Here is a 26107-nt window from a genome sequence, read left to right as displayed (position 1 = left end):
TTAAGGTCCAGCAGGTGTCAGCACTCAGTGACACAGTACGGTTTGTTGTCCTTTGGCTGGACTGCCAACAAAGAAGTTGCCTTGTCTTCTGCGTGAAATTGACCTCTCCTCTGAAGTGGGGGGTTTCCTGCCACAGCTCCACCTGAGATCACACGAACCTCCCCAGACCTTCTCAGTGAATGAGAAATGAAAAGCAATTATTCCAAGCAGTACTAAGTTAACTAACGTGTCTGCATGGTGAGCATACATGTCAATTCTTTAAATTTAAATGCTTACATATTGTATAATAACATTTCCATTAAATACATTCCTCATGAAGCCATTTGGATAATATTTTATTCATTTTGTACATTAAAGCCTCACCCCAACAAAGCTTGTTCTTCAGGAGTTAAAGTCATTGAGGTGGCTACAACAACAACTATGACATATTTAAATTTATTTGCTGCAAAACTGTGTTTAGAGAAGTGTGGATTGTTTCAGTAGACCTAAAAGTCTATGGACGCGAATTGCTGTTTAACAAATGGAGGGCTCATCGACAGCGGTGGCGCCCTCTGTGCTGGCTTTCACACACTTGGCCATTGTCTGCGAGGCTCTGCTGATGGCATCTGAACAAGAAAGGAAACAGAAGAAAATATATTGACTTCGGCAGCTGGAGTCTTCTTAGGCCCTTCCAACTGTGAGTATTGCTCATACCCGTCATGTAGAAGTCCTTTACTGAAAGCTGAGGCGGAATCAGAGGCGCCGCAATTAGGTCTTGTTTTATCCCCTGGTGGAGAAAGGAATGATGGCATCCAAGCGAATGTGTGTACATTTTGGAACAGCAAGAATAAACTATACTATTAATCAATGTGAAAAATACTCATAGAGCTTTGCATTTGGGTTGGTTTGTCCCATTGTCAGTGAGTCGGCTACGTACTGGTTAATAGAGAACCGGGAACTGACAGAAGGTGCCAATGTGATTGTAAGAGTTGAAAACTTCCAAATTACACTGATTGATATAATACAAAAAAAATCTACCATCATCCACAAAAATGGATGAAGTTAAACTGCAATTGGTGAAATGCAACTGGCTGTCATTGTCGCACTGACTACTGTGGCTCAGAAAAACAAAGCTAAGAAAACTGTGAAACACAATAAAATGTAATTTTACCTTGACAAGTTCATTTGCTTGCTTAAAATAGTTTGCCTCTTCCACGTCATCATATCGCACCAGGTTTGGAGACACCTCAGCAAGTCTGGATCGAACCTCGTCCAACGAGTCGTAGGGGAGCGTCACACCTGCCAGCTGCAGGCACAAAGGCGTATCTCTTCGTGGCTGTCAACGTTTTGTTGTATGGCGTCTGGTGCAATCTTTTGCTCACCTCCGCCACAGCTCTGATAATCTTCCAGTCTTCTCGGGCCATTCCTGGCGCTGTCACAGCTACACGGGTGTGTTGGCTCCTCCCCTCCGTATTGACATATGTGGCATTTTTCTCTGTGTACGCAGCACCGGGGAGGATTATATCCGCCATGGTTGCGCCAAGATCACCATGATGACCTGGAGGAATTGAAAAAGGAACTCAAGTATACTCTGGCATCACTTAGGGACACACAGGTACTGTGAGTGTGCATTTACCCTGGTAGATGATGAGGCTGTCCTTAGGAAGATCAGCTCGGGTGATACACCCACTATCAGCTCCCAGCAAGAACAAGACTTTGGGTGGGTTTGTCCTGATGGCATCCACACCGGCCTTGTAGCCCAAGTCCAGAGCTGCTACTTGACTGGCCACTCTGCTCAAACCCAGAGAAACTGAAACTTGACAACCAATTCACCATAGCTGCCTTTCATACCTGTGCAAGACATTGAGCACTTTCCACCCTTCCTCCACTCCGCTACTGCTTCTGGCATTCTGAGCGATTGAGGAGACTGTACTCAAAATAGCAGCACCGTCTTCTCTTTGTAAAGCGCTACTTCCAACTATGACGACCGGACGCTTTGCAGCTGCGAGGACCTGCGCGCGGAGAAAATAGCCAGTGAGGAAAGTATACAGCTTGGTGATGTTTGCAACTCCAATGTCAAGTTAGGGCAGATGTTACCTGGCAGAATGCATGTGTTCCATCAGCCAGTTCTTTCAGCACAGATGTCTCTTCTCCAAGATGGTCATAGGTGTAACTCAGGTCAATATTGTGACCAACCAGGGCAACACGCAGCTCATTATGAAGCCAGCTGAATCAGGTAGAGACATTAAGGGATGGAAGAGACATGTTAACTTTCATTTAAAAAGTGCTTGATTCATCAACAGTTCCTCGTCGTTGCAAGGCTGCAAATAAGAGATGGATGGTTCATGTCAGGCCACTACCCAACTTCAGATCTCGGTAACTGTCCTTATCACGGCTGTCGAAAATGGCCCTAAAGGTGCAGAAAAAAACTCAACAGAAGCAAGATATTATGATGACGCAAGGGGGTTAAAAAAAGCGACCCGGAGACGGTTGACTTGACAGCATGTATTGAGGTTAGTTTGATGTGGCTAGCTTTGGTAAATCCTATCGTGAGCTTTAATGGATTCACACCAGTGGTAGCGGGACCGGAGGGCAGTAATGCAAAGCGACTCTTCTTGCCTGTTTGCTCAAGAGAACTTTAGTCATAATAGAAGCTTTAAGACTGTTGTGCACTGTTGAAATGCGTTGCAAAGTGACTCTTCTTGATTGTGAGCTCAAGAGAACTATATTCATCATAGAAGCTTTAGGACTGTTGTGCACTGTCGAAACGTCAGTGCCAAGTAAATAGTCTGATTAATCTATTGTTGATTTATTCTTTGAAGTGTGAATTATAATTTGTGCAACTGTAATGCTTTGATTGATTGATTTGAGAGATGTTACTACAGTTATAGTCCTGAATACAGTTGTAGAGTACAAAGACACTAAACATGAAATAATCACTAAAACGTAACGTGTAATATTATGAATATGCAACTGGCAACCACTACCCATAAAGCTTTTAAACCAGACGCTGTTCTTGGACAAACGAGGCCAGTGAATTTTAGTGTGTACCAGGGCTGTGGACTCGGACTCGGGGACTCGGTCATTTTTGCCGGACTCGGACTCGGTGCTGATTTTGACCGAGTCCACCGAGTCCGACAATAAAAAAAAAATACGTTCAATTTTATTTTCATCATGCTGCTGAGAATGTGTCCGGCCTCAAGGCAGCGACTCAGACACTAACAGCAATGCCAATCAGCCAAGTCAGCGTAGAGCGCCTGTTTTCCGAGCTCAAGTTTATCATGTCTGATCAGCGCGGCGCGATGAAGGCTGACTTGGTTGAGGCGATTTTGTTCCTAAGAACAAACTCAAGTCGTTGAATTGAAACTTGAAAGTATCTGTTTATTGTATTCGTTTATATGTTTAATAAAGACAAAGCCATCACAAAACTGTTGTAATTATTTAGATTTTGATCTAAATTAGCCTTGAATAAAGACTAAGCAGTCAAATGAATTAACAGAAAAAATGGACAGCCGGACTCGGTGTTCAAGAGGCCGGACTCGGACTCGGTGCAAAAATCCGACCGAGTCCACAGCCCTGGTGTGAACATTCTTGGAAAAGACAAAACATCTGCTGTAATATTGATGCTCAGTTTCTTGTTGGAAAGTGTAAAAAAAAACTGAAACAGTGTACATTTGGTCGTGGGGATTCAAAGGTTTAGAGAAGAGCAAATTAAGTTCACCTTTAAATGTTCTAGTGCATTTTAAGTTCAGCCTGAGTTTTTGCGAGTAGTACTTTCAATTGGTTGTAGAGTGAAATTTTTAATACCAATGCTCAATCTTTGAAAGGGCAGAATTTTGGATACAATCGAATTGAACACCCAACAATTGAATTGAACGATGCAGGTTAAATGAACATGCAGGTAATGCTGTTTTACCTCTTGCGAATTCTGGCGTTGAACAACGGAGCTTCGTAACGTGGATTAGTCCCAACCAGTAGAAGCAGGTCACAGTCCTCAATGCCAGCAATGCGCGAGTTCAACAAGTAGTTGGACCGCAAATCGGTGCTGAAGAGGGAGTTAGAACAGAGGGAAATAGATGGAGACGCATGGTAGGCTAGTAGCCTTTTTTCTTCTTCTACATACCCAGCTCCAGCCATGGGGAAGATCTCCTCAGTGCAGAGGCTTTCTGAGTTCAACCTGTTGAGGAGGTCTTTAAGGGAGACCAGAGCTTCAGCATCTGCCAAGCCTCCTGCGATTGCTGCCACTTCGCTGCCCTGTACACCTTGCAGCTAAACACACAAACACAGGGTGGATTTCATGTCTGTTAATCGCAACGTTCTAAGCTGCCCGCCGTTTTGACTGCAACCAAGTCGTTCCCATGCCCTAATACTAAGGCATCTCAGTCCTTTTCAAATGTCTCTTCTAGGGGTGCTCAGCAAGCAATCATACTTACAGCTCCAGCCACACGAGTCAGTGCATCCTCCCAACTGACTGGGGTAAGTTGACCCGATTCATCTTTTACCATCGGCTGCGTCAACCGCTGCCTCTTCAGACCATCGTAAGCAAACCTACAACACCCAAAAAACTATTTCTCAATTTTTTTTTTGTGATACAAATATGCTAAAAGCTTGATGCAGCAGGGATTTTACCTGGTCTTGTCAGAGATCCATTCTTCATTAATGTCTTCATGCAGCCTGGGCAGCACCCTCATCACTTCACCCCCTCTTGTGCTCACTACAATGTTACTGCCCACGGCATCCAACACATCAATTGACTCCGTTTTCCTGCAATGTGGTAAACATTTCAAATGCAAGCCTTCTTTTGGATCAGTTAACCTGTAATTTCATCTACCTGGTTTCCCAAGGCCGTGCGGTGAAGGCATACGGCTTGGAAGTGAGAGCGCCAACGGGGCAAATATCAATAACATTTCCAGACAACTCAGACATGAACATCTTCTCCACATAAGTCCCGATTTGCAAGTTGTTTCCTCTTCCGGTTGTTCCCAAGTCTTCAACTCCAGCAATTTCGCTGGCAAATCTGCAAGAAAACAAGATTAAATGTATTTGTTTGGAGTTGATACTTGGATATCATCACATAATTTCATATATCTCTGTTACCGGACGCAGCGTGTGCACTGGATGCAACGAGTCATGATTGTTTTGATGAGCGGTCCAATGTTTTTGTCTTCCACTGCTCGTTTCTGCTCTGTGAAACGACTGCGGTCGGAGCCAAACTGCATGGACTGATCCTGAAAGCACAGCGGTCCAAAATGCTGAGTAGTAAATATGATTTCTTCTCTTCTTGTTTTCTAGACAATAACTACCTGCAAGTCGCACTCTCCTCCCTGATCACAAATTGGGCAGTCCAATGGGTGGTTGGCTAAGAGAAATTCCATCACTCCCTCTCTGGTAACACAAAAGAAATGTGTTTGAAATGTTACCAACACCTTGAAGACAGAAGCTACAGTTGGACTGATTTTTGACAAGCATCAAGGTTTGCACCTGGCTTTGCGAGTCTTTTCTGAGTTTGTGAGGATATTCCAGCCCTTCATGACAGGCATAGCACAGGCTGCCACGGGCTAGAAGCAGAAACAAATTCACAGCAGCCATACTGTTGTCAAGAGCCTGATTTCTGTAAGATGAAGTGGACTATCATACCTTTGGAGCTTTCTCAATCTCGACTAGACACATGCGGCAATTTCCGGCCACTGAGAGGCGCTCATGGTAGCAGAACCGTGGGATCTGGATTCCTGCCTTTTCACAGGCCTGATCAGGAACAGTAACAAGAAAATAAGAATATGAACACACATACTGTAGTTGTCCAAATGTACCTAGTTTAACTTAGTTTACTTAGTTTGATTTCAATTCAAATATTATGAATATTGATGCATTATCATATTTTTATTCAATTATTGTGACTAGGCAAATAAGTTCATTTTACCTGTAGAACAGTAGTACCAGACTCCACTTCCACTGGCTTCCCGTCAACAAACACCTCCACCATGTTGCTAGCAGCACGTACGTTAACCCGCACTAAAACAAATACATGTTTACGTCAATACCATTTACATGCGAATGTAACACAGACCAACTCACGCATAAAAAGAAACAACTTACTAGAATAGGATGGAGCCAAGCTGCCCTTGGTGGCTCCGGCCAAAGCTCGGCCAACATTTGGCAGGCGCAACATGATCCTTCATGAATAAAAAAACAACAATATGTGTGTGTGCGTGTGTGTGTGTGTGTGTGTGTGTGTGTGTGTGTGTGTGTGTGTGTATGTATGGATGGATGGATGGATGGATGGATGGATGGATGGATGGATAGATGGATAGATGGATAGATAGATAGATAGATAGATAGATAGATAGATAGATAGATAGATAGATAGATAGATAGATAGAAAAGTCACATTATCATTTATGGAGACAAGGCATTCCAAAAATGTCACAGTACACGTGAAGACACGTTGAGTTTACCATCTGCCATCTCATGGAAGAGCATCGTTGTTTTCTTGTCACTCTTAAGGAGCTGGCTTAGATCAATAAACATGGATAAATGTGGCGTAAATAAGTAATCATTTCTGGACTAATTAAATGAACTTGGGATAATTTCAGCTCGGATGATCTCACGAAAAGTTGTGTTTCTATTAATTCACTACGTTTGCTGCCAACAATAGCAACAAAAACTAGCGTTACTGACAAGACGTACAACAACCTTTCAGAGAGAGATCTGGGGAGAATATGTAATTCAAGTAGCTGCTAATATTGAATTATGTAAAACTTGCCGTTCTTTGGAAGCTAATAGGTGACACGAAGCAGCCAAATGACTCCTTGCTGGAAGGAGAATGGCATTAGCTAAACGCACTATTCAAGGACATACGAGTGTTATAAGGGCTTCTCCGGGGACTGCACAAGATATCACGTCATTTTCTACTTCTGTTACAACCAAGATTCCAATATTTACAAATATATCAGATTACCTGTCGCTATTTGGCCTTCTGGACCAGAACAGCGGTGATTATATTCTTGCAATCCACAAGGAACGACGTAATGAGCGGAAGTGGCTAGCCCTTTAACTTCCGTTCAAGATAAAATGTGAAATTCACATTAAAAGTAACTTTGCCATCTAGTGGACGAATCGAGAAAACGTTACTCAACCATAATATGTTGAAAGCAGTATCGGATAATTATATCCAACCATTATACGGACAGATTATTTTAATATTTCAAGTTAACTTGTGTATATTGGTCCTTAAATTGATCGGTCACGTACCCTGGTGTTTAGTCATCAGCCATCAACTACATTACCCATAATGCCTCTCGCTATTATTACCGGAAACTTCTACGTGTTCAGTTTCACGACACTTGAAGTATAAACAGCTCCACGAACAACCAACAAAAACTTGCCTTTTTTGAGGAAAGGACATAAACAAAAAGGTAAATCCATGCAGTGGAAATGAACATTTTTTTACTTAAGTCCAATCAGCTTCTGTTGGCATCATTAGAACATTGATGAATGTTGGTATAGTTAGCAAGAAGCTAAATGTGTCTGTTAGCAACAACATATTAGCATGATTTTATTTCTGTAAAACATTGTACATGGTGATGTTGCAAATTAGCATTCATTCGTAGCTCCTCTTTCGCTTAGTCAGTGAATAATTTAGTGAACACATTTGTTGAATTTAAGAGACTCTATTGTGAGAGATTGTGCTACAGTAAATGTACATTAAAGTGGAAACGCACTTTTTAAAGTCTTTTTGATGTTATTCAAAAAGAAGAAAAATATTTTATAATATTAATGAATGTGTTATATTGTCCTTTATGTAAAACAATGAACTGTGGTTGTTTATTTCAAATGCTTTACGAAAGCAGTTGTGTATGTCTAACTAAAGTTTTACATGACTAGATCCACCCACACGCATTCTACCCGCATATTGTTTCATGCGAAATGTTTTTGGCAATATGGTACAATGTATATAAAACACTCAGGCACATCACGCACGGCGCACACTCAAGCCACACACACGCATACAGCACACGCAAGCACGCCACACACGCAGGCCACACACTCAGGCCACACATGCACACCTAAGCCCTCCATGCTCCAAGAAGGTGTTTCTGCCATATTTAGGTCCATGTTGCCAACCATCAGCCAACACAGCAATGGTTCCCTTGGTTCGAGGGATGCCGCACGTCACACAGCAGGTGCCAAGCGCTACAAGTACCTGCGAAGACTGCTCCACTTCAGGCAGATGGACTTTGAATTTGCCGCGTGGCAGATGCTCTATTTGTTCACATCACCGCAGAGAGTCTACCGCAACTTCCACTACCGGAAACAGACCAAGGACCAATGGGCCCGGGATGACCCAGCTTTCCTGGTGCTGCTCAGCATCTGGTTATGCGGCAAGTTTGGTGTCATCATGATGATGTTTCAATGTAAAGATGGAATGATTTATCTTTGATATCCTTTTATATGTATATGCAGTTTCAACATTAGGCTTTGGTTTGGTGCTGGACATGGGCAGTCTTGAGACATTGAAGCTTCTGCTGTGGGTTGTCTTCATTGATTGCATAGGAGTGGGTCTCCTCATATCAACCCTCATGTGGTGAGATATGCCGATGCAATAACTGCTATTGTAAAAAAACGATTGCTGACAAGTAAAACAAATTGGTTCTCTTTTCAGGGTAATAAGCAACAAATACTTGCTGAAACACCCAAGCCGTGAGTTTGATGTCGAGTGGGGTTACGCGTTTGATGTCCACCTCAATGCTTTCTACCCGCTCCTTGTCATTCTGCACTTCCTGCAGCTCTTTTTCATCAACCGTAAGTGAATCAGTGAAATGATCCTTGGTGAAATGTACTTATTGTCGTCACAAAAGAACTATAATTTTATTCTAAATGATCCATAAAAACAATTGGAATTAATACAACTACACACCCTAACCAAACAACAGCACTGACTTGGCGGGCCAATTTAAAGCACTGCCCAATTTAAAACCCATGTTTGAGACTCCAGGGGCCCGGGTCAACAGGGTAGTATGTACACGGGCTCCTAAAAACCATTGTTTCTGGTTTTTCATTGATATTTAGAAAATTCTGTGGTATATAGCCTTTGATTTCCTCGAGACAGTTTGTCTTAAAAAGGAAGTCACCTCCCAAATTTTGTAGTATGTCTGTGCAGCCCAAGTAGTCAAAACACAGTGTTCTGATCAATGTTTCGTTTGTGGAATATTAATTAAATGTGAATTTTCACCCATCTCAGTGCCCCCCCTATCCCCCCCGCCCCCCCCCCCCCCCCCACCCCCATAAAAACTCAGCAGTGCGAAAGGAGCTTAAAAATTATTTGTGGCGTTGTGTGTTTCAGATTTGATGATGATTAAATCTGACTGGTTCGTCGGATACTTTGTGGGGAACACTTTGTGGCTGATTGCCATCAGTTATTATCTCTACATCACCTTCCTGGGGTACAATGGTGAGACCTCTTTAATTTTTTAAATACACTCAGAAAATGATTGTGGTACTAGTGGGGTTTTTTTCTCTAAAATAGCCGCATGTATGACTTGCTAATACACGTGAAGAGGAACAAACGCGTGTTTTGAATTGTGGCATTGGAAATATACAACACCATGGGCCAGTATTCCTAAAGATTCAGAGAATCTAACCTAAAAATTCCTAGAGTTTCAGCTTAGCTTTAGCGTTAGTTTTAGTGTTTTAAGAACACTCTTAGGCAATTCTGTGCAAGGAATGGACAGAAGCTCCTATCTTACTGAGGTGTGGTTAACCCCTGTTGCTAGGGATAAATCATTTTAGAAGGTCATATGATTGGTTCTAGGGCAACACTGGTTAGCACACCCGCCTCACAGTTCGGAGGTTGCTGGTTTGAGTCGCCCTCCGGCCTTCCCTGTATGGAGTTTGCATGTTCTCCCTGTGCTTGCGTGGGTTTCCTCCGGGTACTCCGGTTTCCTCCCACATTCCAAAGACATGCACGGTAGGCCGATGGAGCACTCCAAATTGCCCATAGATGTGAGTGCGAATGGTTGCTCGTCTTTTTGGTTGGCTGGCAACAAGTTCAGGATGTCCCCGCCGACTGCCCGATGACGGCTGGGATAGGCTCCAGCACGCCCGCGACCCCCGTGGGGACAAGTGGTACAGATAATGGATTGAAAGATTATTGGTTCATCTTCCTTAATTTGTTTTCACTTGGCAGTTGTCAAATGAGCGATGTAACTAGTATGGAATGTGGATACTGATTTCACACAATCTACAAAGAATAAGACAGGGGTTTTGAACTGATTTTTGTCCACCATTATAACCAAGAAGAAACTCGGGGACCACTGCTTTGGCGGAATATTATTTATTTTACACTGAAGAAGGATAGACCTATTCAGGCTATCTATTTGCATCTGAATGTCTATTTTGGGAATCTAAGCTACATTTGACATAATTTGGATTGGGTAAATTATTCACAAAATTAGCTGGGAAAAAAATCAAGTCGAAATAATGAATCTATTTTATTAAAAAAATATATTACAATTATTTTGCATTTCTAATTTCGTGGACCATCTACAATACCGCCCTTGACCGCTAGAGGACGGCAGACCACCAGTTGACGATAGCTCGAATAAGAGAAAAATGAATGAATAATTAATTATCCTAGCGATTATATCCATTCCCTCAAATACTCCTATAAAGCGCATTTCGTTAAGGCACTGTCATCCCGTTTTTTGGGAGAATATCTCCTGCCTCATTCATTTTGTCCTCTGCCAAGGGAACTCCTTAGTGGCTTAAAAGTCCTCTTGCCTTCTTTTAACAAATCACACGCTTTTGTCTTTACTAGGATCTACATTTTACTTCTAGGGCAATTTTCTTCGAATTTGCACTAAGAGTCATTATCAATATGGCCCCAGATTAAAATTCTATATTGGAAGTGATGGAAGCCTTGTGACTGTCAAGTGCAGCAGAAGTTGAAGTTGTGAGCAATATCACGCCATGGACTTTCTTTTAACCTCTGTTGTAGACGTCTAAACATCAGAGTTCTAAATTCTATGACGTCTATCTGTCAGTGCTACTGCTATGTGTGTAATGTGTCCAAACAGCTCTGCCCTTCCTGAAGAATACTGTGGTGCTGCTCTACCCCTTTGCCCCCCTGGCACTCCTTTACATCCTCTCCATCTCACTTGGCTGGAACTTTACTCAAGGTCTCTGCTGGTTTTACAAGTACAGAGTCCAATAAGCGAGGTGGGATGGAAGCTGGACACTGATTTGCACACGTCAAATTGACAGCGTATCACTTGGCAGGACTGATTCTGACTCTGGAATGACGCTTTGTTTTCTGTTTGAGTTTGAATGCCTCTGTTAGCAGTGAAATTGCAAGAACAAAGGAGGAGAAGAGCTACAGCTTCTAGTTCATTTTGTATGATTTGTAAATAGAATTCTGTGAGGTTGTAATATATACACACAAAGAATCGTGAAAACATTTGCTGTGCTTCTGTTTTTATTGGAGTGAGAGAAAAACACTAACTTCAAATGAAAACATGAAACAGTGCACATTCCAATGCTTTTTCAATAAAATGTTTTCTGGACTTTAATAACCCGTTTGAATTGGTAGGAATTATGTCTTCTCATGTATCGTCATAACAGATAAATTATAATTCATGTTCATCAGTCCCTGCTACTTCACAGGGGTGCTGTTGAGGGAAGAACAAACACAGGCACACCATTTTCTGTATCTGTCACCCTTCACACAATTTTGGGGGAATTGAAACGTCACGGGATTTTTCACATGGAACACATTTTGCCGAGGTGCATGAATAGTCACTTGGTGGACAATCCGTCACAGCAGAAACTGATGAAAAAATGTTGACCAAACTAACCTGTGTAACCATCTGGTCACCCTACACGTGGCCCAGCCACCCACGAAAGTGAAGGAGCTCCCTGCCTGCTGCCGACTGCATGCTCCGCTGCCTGCCATACATGTCGCACTGTCAGAATTTAGTCAACTGATGTCTGAGTGAAGTGTCTCACGCCCAGAAAAAATGTCGAGTATATGCGCCGAGTCTTCTAGTCTCCATGCTTTATACCCAGCGCTTCTTTTCCCAGAGGTCTGCATGACGGCTGTTGCTTGATATATGACTTGCTAGTCCGTCCTGCAGACCCTATGTTCTTTCCTGGTTGCAAACAGCTGTACCTCTCTCTACCTTCTGGCGTCAGTAGGTCCACATTACTGAAGGCAAGACGCACGAACATGGCCGTCGCCTGACTTGGTTCACAACCCAGGCTGACAAATGGAATAAGAGTGGAATGAAAATATACTACAGTGTGGCCAGCAGAGTGTGGCTGCTTAAAGCATCTGGTTTTCCGATAGATGGCGGAGGGAACACCCCATACGTAGAAATCAAAGTCAAATATTCCCTCACATATTTCAACACTATATTTTAACTGTCTATGAACAATTCATCTTACAAAAAGCCTCTTGGAACAAATTGTGTTTGCATAGAACAGCCAGACTTGAGAGAAAGGGTACTAAACCTCCATTTCAACATTTCATAACTGGCAGATGTGGAGATGTGATACAATTAAAAAATTTTCTTTGACAGTTTGGCTACCTAAACCATCCATCTTCTGAACCGCTTAGTCCCCACGGGGGTCGCGGGTGTGCCGGAGCCTATCCCAGCCGTCAACGGTCAGTAGGCAGGGGACACTGTGAACCGATTGCCAGCCAATCGCAGGGCACACAGAGACAAACAACCATTTGCACTCGCACTCACACCCAGGGACAATTTGGAGCCCTCAATCGGCCTACCAAGCATGTTTTTGGGATGTTGGAGGAAACCGGAGTGCCTGGAGAAAACCCACGCAGGCCCGGGGAGAACATGCAAACTCCACACAGGGAGGGCCGGAGGTGGAATCAAACCCGCACCCTCCTAACTGTGAGGCAGACGTGCTACCCAGTGTGCCACCGAGCTGCTTACCTAAACCAGAACGAGCTAAAAAAAAAAAAAACGTAGCAGTGTTTACTGCTGACTTCCCTTTTTTTTTACGCACACACACACACACACACACACACATACACACACACACACACACACACACACACCTCCATATGCGGGAATTGAGTCACGGTGTAGGCACACGACAGTCCTTATCAACGCCTCTCTATGCAGTGATTGAATGCTTGTTTATGAAAAATAATTAAAGAGCAGGCAAGTGTTGATGGTCATGCCAGGATTTTTATTTCAGTCTTTCTCACGTCCACTGACAGTGGGCCATTGAAGGAGCCATTGACAGCTACAAGGGGCCTATGAGTCGGCAAGAAACCGTAATGCCAGACCTTGGCTCATTTGAAGTTTAACACGGACATTTTTACTTTAAACTCAGTTATGTGTTAATATACATCATCTTTAGCAAACTTAGTTTGCAGAGGTGGCTCACCACTGTTGACCATTTTCCGATCGCTCCAAAGAACTAGTAACTGGATTACACAAACATAGCAACCAGAAAACACTTCTAAAAGGATGCCTTCGCTTCTGCTACTTGAGTGCATTCATCAGCAGTTGCTTGAACACTTCAACGTCAATTTTCTTGAGGATGGTGACCTTATGCTCCTTGTGCAGCACATCAAGGTAGTCCAGGACCATCATGCCTCTGGTGTTTTTTCCCTCCAACTCCACGGTAACAGGCACCTGCAACACCACAGATGTAGTATGTTCACCTCATCTTCCCCGTGGAGCCCTACTCCACCTTCTGTAAGAATGGAAAAGAACAACTTACCTCCTCGCTTTCTGTCACCAAGTTGTCACTGATGGCTGCTGCCACAGCGTAGGTGTCGCACGTGTTGAATCCAGATCCTGACACCAGTTCCTTTTGATATCGATCTGTCTGAACCATCTGCAGGGCCAACGGAATAACATGGAAAAGTAGAGATCTGTAGCGGTCTCTTCCATGTCCTTAGTTCCCAAGCTTAAACCTGCTTTACACAGGAGAGTAAATGATCGCTCCATAAAATCCTCTTTACCTTGCGGGTGTGAGCATAGATAGTCTCCATAAAATGAGCCTTTGGAGTGTTTTGGGCTAGCCAGGAATCGCAAAAGGACTGGAGAACACAAATCTAGTGAGATATGACTGGACAATGGAGCAGTCATACAAAAATCAGAAGTGACATATGTTCCTCACCCATGGCAGGCTGTTCCTGCAGCTGAACTCCCAGGAGGCGATGGTGGTGGGACATGTGTAGCGTTCTAGAACTATAAAGGCAGCCTCGGGGTCAGCCAGAAAGTTAAATTCTCCACACACGGTCGTGTTTCCTCTTGCTGCATGCGCCACAAAACACAGGAGTTCATTATGCGAAACATCTTGATGGGCAATGTAAATTGCAAACGGTTCAAAAAGGCCTCTTGCATTCTATGTTGCCCCCCATGATGTAGAGGCCCTTCAGTCTGGCGGGCAAAGAGGGGTCCATTTTGACAGCTAGGGCCAAGTTGGTGAGGGGTCCTGTTGAAACCAAGATCACCTGCACACACACAAGTTGCATTACATTTCACAAATTTACATTGCACGACTCAGACAAATTATCAATGATTTTTTTCTTGAAATATTGATGCATGGTTGGAAAAAGGCAGGGTTCAATCATAGAAATGCTGAATTGGGTTGTAATAATAAAAAAAAAACATAAAAGGAGGGCAGACCTGGATTACATTTGGCGAGAGGCTCCTATCTAATAATCATCCATCCATTGTTTAAATCGTTAGGCGTCGTTAGGGTCACGGGTGAGCTTAATCCTATCCCAGCTGACTATGGATGTGAGGCAACCTGGCTGGTCTTATTGCCAGTTAATTGTAGGGCACGTACAGTATCGACAAAGTAAGAAGAAAGTAAGTGAATAATTTAGAGGATTAGTTTTACTCATCTTTAATTATAGAGTATCGTATTTTTTCAGACTATAAATCGCTCCCGAGTACAAGTCGCACCGGCCATAAAATGCATAATAAAGAAGAAAAAACATATGTAAGTCGCACCGGAGTACAAGTCGCATTGGGGGGGACTTTATTTGACAAAATCCAACACCAAGAACAGGCATGAATAGGCAACAACAGGCTTAAACGATACGGTATGCTAACGTTACATAAACACAAACGAGGAACTGAGAACGTGCCTGACGTAACATATTCACAGTTATTCAAATAACTATAACATAAATAACACGGTTATCAAACCATCTGTGTCACTCCAAATCATTAAATCCATTGAAATCTTCGTCTTCTGCGTAAGCAATGCTGCTGCTGACGCTGCGGTCTCATTGTCAGTGGCGGCTCCAATTATTCTACAAGCCTAGTGCGCCTTCATGCGATTTAAAGTGAAAATAACGTGAAGTGATCAATTATATTATAGTAAGTATGTATAATGTGTTCAAAATCAAGTAATAATGTGTTAATAATTTCACATATAAGTCGCACCCCCGACCAATCTATGAAATAAACTGCGACTTATAGTCCGGAAAATACTGTACTTTCCCTAATAAAGTAAACTAAACTAAGTTCCCTAATACCCTAATAATAATGATAATAACAATAATAATGATAATAATAATAATTAAAAATCTATTTTAATTAAACATAATATAATAGGGCAGCGCTGGCTCGGTGGAGCACTGTTTAGCACGTCACAGTTAGGAGGGTACTGGTTCGATTCTACCTCCGACCCTCCCTGTGTGGAGCTTGCATGTTTTCCCCATGCCCGCGTGGGGTTTTTCCGGGCACTCCGGTTTCCTCCCACTTCCCAAAAACATGCTTGGTAGGCCAATTGAGTGTTCCAAATTGACCCTAGGTGTGAGTGTGAATGCGGATGTTCGTCTCTGTGTGCCCTGCGATCGTCTGGCAACCGGTTCAGGGTTTCCCCCGCCGACTGCCCAGTGACCGCTGGGATAGGCTCCATACGCCTGCGACACCCGTGGGGACAAGTGGTATAGAAAATTGATGGATGGATATAATATAATATACTATAATATACGACAATAAACACAAGCTTTGAGGGAACATTTAACTCCATACTGGAAGACCTGGGCTGTGATTTCAAACAAGAATATCTCAACTTTGAAGCACATTACAATGACTCTAGCTCCCTGTCAGCTATACTTCTTTTTAAATGGTTTTGTACGCAATTGAGTGACTTTTTCTTTTGGGTCATCCCCATTTTTAGAACTTCAGCAACACACGTGGGCCTTCAGCATCCATCCATCCATCCATCCATCCATCCATCCATCCATCCATCCATCCATCCATCCATCCAGAACAGTGTCAAACAATTAAAATAGTAATAATAATCATCAGCAACAGCTTTATCAATGTCATCATAATGCAAATGTAACACTGACGCAGAGGGAATTCCTTGTGATTTCTCATCTACTCACCTGCCCGGGATTTTGGTTGGAAATGGAAATGATGGCCTCCACGGCATTTGTCTTCTGCACCAGTTCTAGGCCAGGAGCATCTGGATCAGGGGCATCACCCAGCCCATCTTTCCCATGAAAGTCTCCTGCATGTATTTTGTTGCCCAGTAGGGGCTCGTCAAAGCCGGGGTACACCTTTATCTGTGATGCATGACATTCCAAAGTTTGACCCCAAGAAGAGGCAACCATTTAGCTTTTATGCAAGTACAGTAAATGCTCACATCCAGCCTGTTGCACATTTTCAAGACACGCAGGGTGTTCTTCAGGGCGTTCTGTAGGGGAGTATTGCCGTGAGTGCAGGTGATCCCCAATATCTCCACATTGGGGGCTGCCAGGGCCATCATGATGGCCTGCGCATCATCCACCCCTGTGTCCACATCAAGGATCAGCCTCTTCATCGTATCTGGAGGCAGTAGAGGGAGGAGACGTGGCAACAACCCGAGGCCGTGAGGTAAGAAAAAATCCACCAATTAAGTGAGCTTTAATGCAGGTGAGATGTTTACCTATGCTATGGCTTCTCTGTGTCCCATTTGTGTTTAGTTGATTACCAAAGCAAGAGTTCTGCTTTATCTTCAGGCAGAAATTTTACACCATCTCACAATTGCTTTAGACCTATAAGCATTGGCGGAAAACAGCCTAGTGCAACTTTTCATCTCAAAACCTCATGAGTCCTACAGACTATGAAGCAACCACAATGTGGCTCAATCACAATAAGTTTAAAAGAAAAACAAGTTTACCAGAATTTTTTTTTCAAATGAATTTCAATAAAATCTAATTTAGACTAATGTGATTAGTCAAGAAAGAAAATGATAAGAAGTTACTCCATATTTTAATCACTTCACTGGTTTCTTTTATATCAAACAAATTATTTTAGGTGCATTACCTGACATGTTTCGGCGGTTTCTTCCGCCTTCATCAGAGTGTAGGTGCATTTGATGAAGGCGGAAGAAACCGCCGAAACATGTCAGGTAATGCACCTAAAATAATTTGTTTGATATAAAAGAAACCAGTGAAGTGATTAAAAAAGGAAAAACAAGATGAATTTAGTACAACTACCGTAATTTCCGGTGTATAAGCCGCAACTTTTTTCCAAAATTTTGAACCCTGCGGCTTATAGTCAGGTGCGGCTTATATAAGATTTTTTTCGTGATTTTTGTGATGACTTGATCACTTTTACTCTTAACACTATTATATACAGTAAAAGCTACAAAGCAAACTGACAAATAACTCGTTTTCAAATCAGACAAGTAAAAACTGGTAAAATATTTTTGAAAAAAGATATTAGAAGTGAAGACAATTTGTCTTCGCGGGCCACATAGAATGATGTGGCGGGCCGTATCTGGCCCCTGGGCCTTGAGTTTGACACCTGTGCTCTAAACCCTTTCTCTTACTCTGCCATGTGATTTAGAGATTACACAAAGCAGTGGCGCTGTTTGGACCATCTGCATTGTATTAAAACCCAATCAATCAGCATTTAAATTTTGCTCACCAAAAACAAGTTGTAATGAATGTGAACTTTTAATGCATTTTATTCAGAATGTTACTTTGAACCCTGAGGCTTAATTGGCGGCGCGGCGTACTTATGGATTTTTACGGCCTCCGGCCTCCAGGGGGCGCTCTAGCAGGAAGCAAGAGCGAGACAGGCGAAGAAGAGATAATGCGCCGAAGAAGACGTGCTAGTTTGTGTTTACAACATTTCGCACATCACGCCGAACGCGATCAAGACGGACATTACTGAAAGGAAGCTTTTATACACAAACCGTCATTATGGGGGACAAAAGAAATGCATATGATGTCGCTTTTAAGCTAAAGGCAGTTGATGTTGATGACATTGTGTTGCGTCACCCTTTTCTTTATTTCGTGGTCCTGTCTACTCTGGAGCTCCAGGGCCTCCAGGGGGCGCTCTAGCAGGAAGCAAGAGCGAGACAGACGAAGAAGAGACAATGCGCCGAAGAAGACGTGCAAGTTTGTGTTTACAACATTTCGCGCATCACGCAGAACGCGATCAAGACGGACATTACTGAAAGGAAGCTTTTATACACAAACCGTCATTATGGGGGACAAAAGAAATGCACATGATGCCGCTTTTAAGCTAAAGGCAGTTGATGTTGATGACATTGTGTTGGGTTTAATCAAACCCTATTAGTGCTGTGTTACTTCTGTGTTGCTGCGGTATTACTGCTGCGTCACAGGCAGTGTTTGGAAAGAAATGTTAATGTACGTTATTAAAACTTTAAAAAAGCTTTCTGTGTCCAGTATTTCTTTGTTAATAACTCGCGTGCAAACTTCCGTGTTGCTGCGGTACTACTGCTGCGTCACAGGCAATGTTTAGAAAGACATGTTAAAGTATGTTAAAACTTTTTCTGTGTACTGTCTTTTGTTGTAAAAAACGTGTGTGCACGTGCGGCTTATAGTCCGGAGCGGCTTATGTAAGAAAACATTTTAAAAATTCCAAAATTTTAGCTGGTGCGGCTTATACACCGGAAATTACGGTAAGTTACTTCGTAGGTTTTAGAAAGAGCTCTACAAAAATCAACTTACCTGCCAGACAGGGTTTCTCAATATAATGCCTTTCAGTCAGGAAGTGAAGTAACACTTGCCTGTGCTTCATGCTGCTTTTTATATATAGGGTGGAGTTAGCATGTGGAAAAATGGGAGGTTACATAACATCCACTCGTAAACAATGTCTGCTGGTTATTCGAGACGTGTTTGGCCCAACAAATGATGCCTGAAACAGTTTAAGTTACATAAATTGAGACTCTACCTTTTGTCTTCCCATCAGAATTGCTAGGCTTTAACTTTGGAAGTCATATGAATAAACACACCATAAAAACACTGATGCATAGGAATGAAGAGGTAACTGAGCACATGTACAGTTTGTCATTCCTTAAAACCACACAGTTTTCTCCCCTATCTGGATGTTGGTTCGAAAACAATATACTCTAAGTTGAACACTATGTTCTGTTTGGATGCTCTGCTGGTGTTAGAAAAAAAGTGAGTAATGTCATATCTGTTAAACATGTGGTTCTGCGAGGCACCCTGTTTTGCTGCAAAGCCACAAAACTTTGATTCTTCTGAGTTCTCATGTGACTATTATGCTGCCTCTGACCAGAGAAGGCGGCAAGCAGCTGGATTTGGGACTTTTCAGTAAAGGCCCATTGCCTCTGCCAGACTGCCACATCAGCATGCAAGACCTGGCTTGCATTCACCATTTTCACTGAACTAAAGTATTCACAATCTGGAGCCAATTAGTTATTGCACTTCCAGAGCATCAACCGAGGATTTGAGAGGATATTAGAAATTATCCTCTGTGGCAATGTTGGTTAGTGTACCTCGCTCTTTCTTGCCCAGAGTCAGCTCAGATAGACCCCAGTGCTTCTAATTAGGCAAATGCTTTAAAAAATGGAATACACATGCTGACATGTTTGATGGGAGCACCTCTGCACGGCTCGACTTGTATGGTTACAAGACGCTTTCACGATACATACCTGCCACATATTTTTGTCTTTGCATGACAGGAGAGCTTTTCCTCAGGCAAACTCATTCCACAGCTGTTTGTGTGCAGCCAATACAGTACAATTCAAAATACCTTTATTTAAATATCTTTCACAAGTACTGTATCAAAATAAAAAAAAAACAATGGAAAAGAACACTTAAAATTAAAGCCATTTATTTATGCATTAAACATTATTCGACTATTTCGGCATAGTCTGCCGAAATAGTTGATACAATTTCGATAGTCGAAGTGGTTATGATGAAAGAGCAGTGTCCTTTCAACAATGGATCAGAGGTGTCATGATCACAGTGTGCATGACATCACAAAGGTCTGTAACAAGCTAAAATTGAAAAGGAAACAATCAGCTGTGGCGTCCATTGATGAATAGAAACACTGAGAGAGTTCAGTCTCAGGTCTCCTGTCCCATTAGAGACATTTCAATTCCAAGCGCCGACTTGCAGTTCTCAGGACACACCCGCGTTCCGTGCCGAAGCTCCTCTCTTTTCATCCCCAATGACATTACCACTGAACGAAACGGGGCTGTAAAAAATGCTGCCCAGCTCAAGTGCAAAAAAACACAAGGCAAGCCAAGAATGAGCACACATCTGTTCTGCGCACATAACAACCACACCCACACAAAATTTTGTTAACGACGGAAGTGAGGCTGGATGGAATTCCAAAGCCAAAGAATCACTTTTAAAGAGCTGAATCATGCTATTTTAAGCTTTCCACAGTTAATTATAGTCATTATATACTTACATATGACCTGAAGCACATTGGTGATCTAATTTCTCACAAGAGTTATTTTAGTGGCTATTTTTCAGAATTAAGATGCTTGGTTTACTAAAACTCTGCCTTTGCTGTACAAACGTAAATGTTTGTCGGTAGACTCACACACTAGGACATCTGATAGTTATGTTGAAAAAAGTTCATATGATGCACAAATAGCTAGTACTTGAGCACATTGCAGAAGGTACTGTAAAAAATTTATTATAGACTTGATGCACAAAAATTTCTGCAAACATGGAGCTGTACGAACCTCAGTCCTCTGGATCCTTGCCCCTCCTCAATGCAGATGGGACTCAGCTGCTGATTGAGAAGAATCAGATACTAGAGAGACGAGCTGAACATTTCAACAGCGTCCTTGACCGCCCAGCTGCAGTCAACGATGGAGCCATAAGCTGCCTGCCTCAAGAAGAACCCAACCTTCACCTGGACAACCTCCCCACTGAAGAAGAACTCACAAAGGTTGTAAAGCAACCTATCCCGTATGTTGCCTGACACTTGACGTTAGCCTTGGCTCATTTGAAAATGGAAGATGTTTTGCCTAACAATGAAAGCTGTGGTTGGAAGCATGGTGTGGGTTCGTTTCCACCTGCGTGTTCTCCCCGTGCCTGCGTGGGTTTTCTCTGGGTCTTCCGGTTTCCTCCCAGATCCCAAAAACAAACGATTGAGCACTCCAAATTGCCCATAGGTGTGAGAGCAAGTGTGAATGGGTGTTCGTCTCTGTATGCCCTGCGATGGGCTGGCAACCTGTTCCGCCGACTGCCCAATGACAGTTGGGATAGGCTCCAGCACCCCCGTGACCCTCGTGGGGACAAGCGGTACAGAAAATGGATGGATGGATGGATGGATGGATGGATGGATGGATGGATGGATGGATGGATGGATGGATGGATGGATGGATGGATGGATGGATGGATGGAATGTGGGGAATAAAATTTTTGCATGGAAAACAGACAAACACAGCAAGGAAACATTGTGGAGTGCTAATGAAACTGCTAATCAGAGCATGATCACAAGTTCATGTCCTTATAATTCCGTAGAACAGTTCATGTCCTGATAAGCCAGTAGAAAAAATCATGGCCTTATAAGTCTGTACAAAATGACAAAATTGGCAAGATGTTGAGTAGATGATGTGTGCAAGAGTTTGATAAGTCCAACACTAGAGGGAAAATATTTACAGGAAGTGGCGAGACCCTGGAGATAAACCAGCAGAGGAGACAGAGGGAAACAGCAGGAGAAGGACAGCCAAGAACAAACATGTGAAAAATGTCCTTAAGCCGATCGAAAAATTGCACGTGAACAGACGTTAAAAAAAAAAAAAATCTGTTTTGAATAAAAAATTTATTTGAATGATTGAGTTAAGTTCCAATCTTGGCTGTTACAAATCATCCTATTTTAGTGCATCGATGAGCATCTGCTTGAACTTCTCCAAGTCAACTTTCTTCATAATGGTTACCTTGTGTTTCTTCTTCAACAGGTCCATGTAATCCAACACCATCATGCCTCGGGTACAGGTCCCATCTAGCTCTACAGTCACAGCGACCTGAAGGTCCAGCACAAGCAGAGACCAGGTAGATTTGTTTCCATTTTACAAGGTTATGAAAAACAACTGTCATTTACCTGCTCACTCTCGGTGATGAGTGAGTCATTGATAGCAGCGGCCAGGGCATAGGTGTCACAAGCATTGAACCCTTGTCCTGCTGTGATTTCCTTCTGGTATTCCTCTGACCGAGCTTTCTGCCATTGCATAAAGAGTGATAACGACTTTCATTTTGATGTTTGTGAACATTCTCATTCATCCAGATCATTTCATTCTCAGGGCAACGAATCGATTGCAACTTTTTAAGACAACTGTCCATCTGCAATCGTATCAATGCCTTCAGAAAATGCATTAACACAGCAATCAAATTTGGCTCGGAAGATGAGTAAACTTGAATTGTTTCACCTCAAAGGGGTCATAATGTTATATGTCTGTGTAATATTTTATGCCCCTTCGAACCATGGGCATCAAACTCAAGGGCCGGGGGCCAGATACGGCCCGCCACATCGCAAAGGCAAATTGTGCATCAACTACAAATTGTCTTCACTTCAAAAAATAAAGATATTGCTAGCAAGCTTTTTAAAATATTTGAATAATTTTTACTGATTTCAAAACTAGCATATCGGCCCTAAGAAGGAACCTTTGGCTACAATGATGCCCGCGACAAAAATGAGTTTGACACCCCTGCGAGTTTAAACGTTACATGCTACCATGAAGCCCTGGCTGACTCTTACCGTCATGGAAAGGGATGAAATCTTCTTCATGAAGGCGGCTTTCTCAGTCTTCACAGAAAGCCACTGGTCACAAAAAGACTGAGGGGTAGACAAAAGGCAAAAAAAAGTCAAAGAAGAAAAAAAAAAAGTTTAACAATTAACTTCATACCCATGGCAGGCTGTTACTGCAGGTGAACTCCCAGGAGGTGATGGTGGTGGGGCAAGTGTAGCGTTCCAGCACGATGTAGGCAGCCTCCGTGTCGGCGACAAAGTTAAACTCGCCGCATGTTGTGGTGTTACCCCTGGCTGAACACATCACACAGCATGTCATGCAAGACAGCACTGAGGAAAAGAAGTTGATTAAAATGCATGTCTGGAAAGAATAGACTGGTACACTCAATGTTGCCTCCCATGATGTACAAAGCCTTCAGCTTCTTGGGAAGGGAAGGATCCAGTTGCACTGCGACTGCAAGGTTGGTCAGAGGTGCGGTCGCCACCAGGGTCACCTACAGAAAAATGTAGTTAAGTCCTGCTATGACTCCCGCCCAGGCATGTAAACTAGACTTGCCTGTCTTACCTCTCCCTGGTTTTGCTTGACCATTTTGATCAAGGCCTGGACACCTTTTTTCTTCTGCACCAGTTCCAACCCTGGAGCATCTGGATCTGGCACGTCACCCAGCCCATCCTTCCCATGGTAATCGCTGGCGTGTTGTTTGTTGGACAGGAGGGGCTGTGAGCAGCCCGCGTACACTGGGATCTTGAAATTCGATAGGTGATCAAAGCTCCAATGCGTGTGTGTCGTTCAATGAGGAATGAAACATGTAGATACTTACATCCAGCCTGTTGCACACCTTCAGAACCCGGAGAGTGTTCTTCAGGACTCTCTCAAGGGGGGTGTTCCCATGGCAACAGGTGATTCCCAGTATCTCCACATCGGGCGCTGACAAGGCCATCATGATGGCCTGAGCATCATCCACCCCGGTGTCCACATCAAGGATTATCTTTCTTTTCATCCTGCATACAAACACAATTATTGTTAATAAAAGTTACCGTATTTGCCGGTGTATTAGTCGATCTTTTTCGATCCAATATTGACCGAAAAAAATCGACCTCGACTTATACACAGAGTCATAAAATTTAACTTCGTATTCATCGCTTCAAATGTGATAGTAACCAAGGCCGTTTCTCATGCATCTCATTGTGCGTGGGTGTGCGTCCGTCAGGCTCATCAAACAGCGAGAAACCGAATCATTATAAAGCGTTCGTCGCATTAACACACATCCTCAGCAACAATTTCAAATATTCTCACCTCAATAACGGACATCGAAAGCCAGGCAGCGACGATGACTGCTAGGGGGAAGTACTGGGTGTTGAGCGAATGTGCGAGTCATCGCGCGTCAAGCAACGACAATAACTACCGGTACGTAAACATTCAATCGCCATGTCTAAATGAATGACGTTGGCACTTAGAAAATATTCGCCAAACTTGGCCAGACTTCCAGGGGAAGAGGCCGAATTTTCACTTGTGGTGGCCGACATGGGGAACCAGCCGAGGCGGACACTTTACGGCGGTTGAGTCGTTGGCACTTAGAAAATATTCACCAAACTTGGCCGGACTTCCAGGGGAAGAGGCCGAATTTCACTTGTGGTGGCCGACACGGGGAACCGGCCGAGGCGGGCACTTTATGGCGCAAGAGCCGTTGGCACTTAGAAAATATTCGCCAAACGCTCTCGATGGGACAGAAGACGACCTTATCTGGGAAGAGGAGGAGGAAACTGAGGATAGAGAAGACCAAGAAGATGCCCTTTATGACGACAAACTAAACGAAAACGAATGGAACGAGCTTTTCGGAAATAGCGACGATGAAGACGAATTTTGAACTCTATGTACCGGCAATCACTTTATAATTATAATTTGTTGTTTTTTAACTAAAAATAAACCAGTTTCTAAGAGTGTTCATTGTTGTTAGTCTCTCTCGGCGCGTAATATCACAGGGTTGTGAAGTAAATAATATTTAAAATGGCGTATAGATCGCTCGCTACAAACTCGCGAATTTGAACACATTTCGTCGATAAATTTCGCATATTTCTGATTGAATTTTGAAGTTTAATATAATGCAACAATTGAGCTCGACTTATACAAAGGATATATCATAAAATCGTAAATTTCCGTCGAATTTTAGGGGGTCGACTTATACACCGAGTCGACTTATACACCGGCAAATACGGTAAGTGTCAGAACATCTGACCTTGTCAAGTTATGACAAGGTTTGGGGAAAAAAAACATGCATGCATGTATTAAGTGTGCAAGCTCAGTGGGGGGAAAAAAAGTGGAACAAAGAAAGTCATTGAAAAGAGAACTGAAACCTTAACAGAGGAAATCTGTCTCTGTGACTGTAAAAAGATTATTATGCTATACTGGAAATGTTGCAAAAGTTAAATCTTGCTGTATATGTCTATCCAATATCCATTTGGCACACCACAGAGTTGACTGAAGGAGGCATTCCTTTGACTTTTAAAGCTCACATGTTTGGATGACATTTCCACCTTGGAATGCACCCGCTCCGAGCTATTAAGACCAACCTAAAAACAATTTTATACAATGATTGTGATAGTGTTTATCAGCGACCAGCTCTCTTTTTTGCCGTTGTGCGTAATACAGAGTCACAATGTAATCTAAAAATCAAGATTTATTCATATGACGGGAATGCTCACCTGGGTAGAAGTTGTTGCAAGGTGATCTGCAGTTGTTGCTTGTTAATGTGAAAGACCCACTGAGGGGCAAAACCTGCAGAGCCTCTTTTTAAGTATCTAACTTGAGGGAGTTTCTTACGCAACAGCCACCGCCCACTCCTGGAGGAGTCTAATTTTGGTTCCTTACAAAAACTCCAATGTTTCAGAACGTGTCGTACTTCTTTATGGCGGACCAAAACTTCTAAAACCAAAAATGAATGAAAGTGAAAATAAAAACAAATATAAACAAAATTCAAAGAATATAAACAAGATACACAAACACAATGTGTACCAAGAGGCTTTTTGGATGTTGAATTGTTCATAAATGGTTATAGTATATGCAACTTAAATCTGACATATATGATAGAAAATGAATGGATGGATTGATTACATTCTTTTGGAGTGCTGCAGTACTTCAGCCACCACTGTGTCCCAAC

General features: G+C 42.7%; 4 protein-coding genes across 9 annotated transcripts; 1 reads left to right on the top strand and 3 right to left on the bottom strand.

Moving 5' to 3' along the window:
* Positions 1-318: 318 nt before the first annotated feature.
* On the bottom strand, positions 319-7099 carry ndufs1 (NADH:ubiquinone oxidoreductase core subunit S1). The gene is made up of 19 exons (XM_088369274.1): positions 6938-7099; positions 6076-6152; positions 5900-5991; positions 5617-5724; positions 5461-5537; positions 5283-5364; positions 5077-5207; positions 4811-4996; positions 4609-4743; positions 4413-4527; positions 4103-4248; positions 3896-4024; positions 2077-2206; positions 1831-1991; positions 1616-1770; positions 1362-1537; positions 1151-1285; positions 694-766; positions 319-605 (listed from the first exon to the last, which is right to left on the bottom strand). The coding sequence occupies exons 2-19, from the start codon at positions 6146-6148 to the stop codon at positions 514-516; spliced, it is 2196 nt and encodes a 731-aa protein (XP_088225400.1). The 5' UTR covers positions 6149-6152; positions 6938-7099; the 3' UTR covers positions 319-513.
* Positions 7100-7236: 137 nt separating this feature from the next.
* unc50 (unc-50 homolog (C. elegans)) lies at positions 7237-16628 on the top strand. Of its 2 annotated transcripts, none has more exons than XM_088369281.1 (6): positions 7237-7394; positions 8089-8360; positions 8443-8563; positions 8642-8781; positions 9323-9430; positions 16153-16628. In XM_088369281.1, exons 2-6 carry the CDS (start codon positions 8093-8095, stop codon positions 16260-16262), a joined length of 747 nt encoding a protein of 248 aa, XP_088225407.1. In that variant the 5' UTR covers positions 7237-7394; positions 8089-8092; the 3' UTR covers positions 16263-16628. The 2 variants fall into 2 exon arrangements, with proteins under 2 accessions (XP_088225407.1, XP_088225406.1); XM_088369280.1 differs by lacking the exon at positions 16153-16628 and adding an exon at positions 11055-11549.
* LOC148401354 (inosine-uridine preferring nucleoside hydrolase-like) lies at positions 13166-19910 on the bottom strand. 5 transcript variants are annotated; one of them, XM_088369277.1, is made up of 9 exons: positions 19891-19910; positions 16906-17014; positions 16624-16805; positions 16364-16543; positions 14356-14467; positions 14131-14267; positions 13973-14050; positions 13729-13845; positions 13166-13640 (listed from the first exon to the last, which is right to left on the bottom strand). In XM_088369277.1, the coding sequence occupies exons 3-9, from the start codon at positions 16798-16800 to the stop codon at positions 13488-13490; spliced, it is 954 nt and encodes a 317-aa protein (XP_088225403.1). In that variant the 5' UTR covers positions 16801-16805; positions 16906-17014; positions 19891-19910; the 3' UTR covers positions 13166-13487. The 5 variants fall into 5 exon arrangements, with proteins under 5 accessions (XP_088225403.1, XP_088225402.1, XP_088225401.1 ...); XM_088369276.1 differs by lacking the exon at positions 19891-19910 and adding an exon at positions 18944-19041; XM_088369275.1 differs by lacking the exons at positions 16906-17014; positions 19891-19910 and adding an exon at positions 18944-19042.
* A 2096-nt stretch (positions 19911-22006) lies between these two features.
* LOC148401353 (inosine-uridine preferring nucleoside hydrolase-like) lies at positions 22007-25806 on the bottom strand. The gene is made up of 8 exons (XM_088369282.1): positions 25653-25806; positions 23771-23951; positions 23515-23694; positions 23332-23443; positions 23107-23243; positions 22959-23036; positions 22305-22421; positions 22007-22227 (listed from the first exon to the last, which is right to left on the bottom strand). Exons 2-8 carry the CDS (start codon positions 23948-23950, stop codon positions 22075-22077), a joined length of 957 nt encoding a protein of 318 aa, XP_088225408.1. The 5' UTR covers position 23951; positions 25653-25806; the 3' UTR covers positions 22007-22074.
* Positions 25807-26107: the final 301 nt, after the last annotated feature.

This window comes from Syngnathus floridae, chromosome 2 (genome assembly GCF_059516105.1).
Source record: "Syngnathus floridae isolate MCC-2025c chromosome 2, RoL_Sflo_1.0, whole genome shotgun sequence".
NCBI lineage: Eukaryota > Metazoa > Chordata > Actinopteri > Syngnathiformes > Syngnathidae > Syngnathus > Syngnathus floridae.
Note: the sequence above shows the minus strand (reverse complement) of the source record. Positions and strands in the feature narration are given on the sequence as shown.

Bases quoted from the DNA above. Each gene is read 5' to 3' on its own strand.
- LOC148401354 (XM_088369275.1), bottom strand. From the start codon at position 19,013: ATGAAGCACAGGCAAGTGTTACTTCACTTCCTGACTGAAAGGCATTAT. The intron at 14,468-16,363 runs GTGAGTAGATGA...GTGTGTGTGCAG, and splicing joins CCAACCAAAATCCCGGGCAG to GTGATCTTGGTTTCAACAGG. The intron at 14,051-14,130 runs GTGAGGAACATA...TGTGTTCTCCAG, and splicing joins GCAGGAACAGCCTGCCATGG to TCCTTTTGCGATTCCTGGCT.
- ndufs1 (XM_088369274.1), bottom strand. From the start codon at position 6,148: ATGTTGCGCCTGCCAAATGTTGGCCGAGCTTTGGCCGGAGCCACCAAG. The intron at 5,725-5,899 runs GTAAAATGAACT...GTTCCTGATCAG, and splicing joins CTGGTACTACTGTTCTACAG to GCCTGTGAAAAGGCAGGAAT. The intron at 1,992-2,076 runs GTAACATCTGCC...CTCCGCGCGCAG, and splicing joins GAACACATGCATTCTGCCAG to GTCCTCGCAGCTGCAAAGCG.
- LOC148401353 (XM_088369282.1), bottom strand. From the start codon at position 23,950: ATGAAAAGAAAGATAATCCTTGATGTGGACACCGGGGTGGATGATGCT. The intron at 23,037-23,106 runs GTATGAAGTTAA...TCTACCCCTCAG, and splicing joins GCAGTAACAGCCTGCCATGG to TCTTTTTGTGACCAGTGGCT. The intron at 22,228-22,304 runs GTAAATGACAGT...CTGGACCTTCAG, and splicing joins TCATCACCGAGAGTGAGCAG to GTCGCTGTGACTGTAGAGCT.
- unc50 (XM_088369280.1), top strand. From the start codon at position 8,093: ATGTTGCCAACCATCAGCCAACACAGCAATGGTTCCCTTGGTTCGAGG. The intron at 8,361-8,442 runs GCAAGTTTGGTG...ATGTATATGCAG, and splicing joins GCTCAGCATCTGGTTATGCG to TTTCAACATTAGGCTTTGGT. The intron at 8,564-8,641 runs GTGAGATATGCC...TTCTCTTTTCAG, and splicing joins CTCATATCAACCCTCATGTG to GGTAATAAGCAACAAATACT.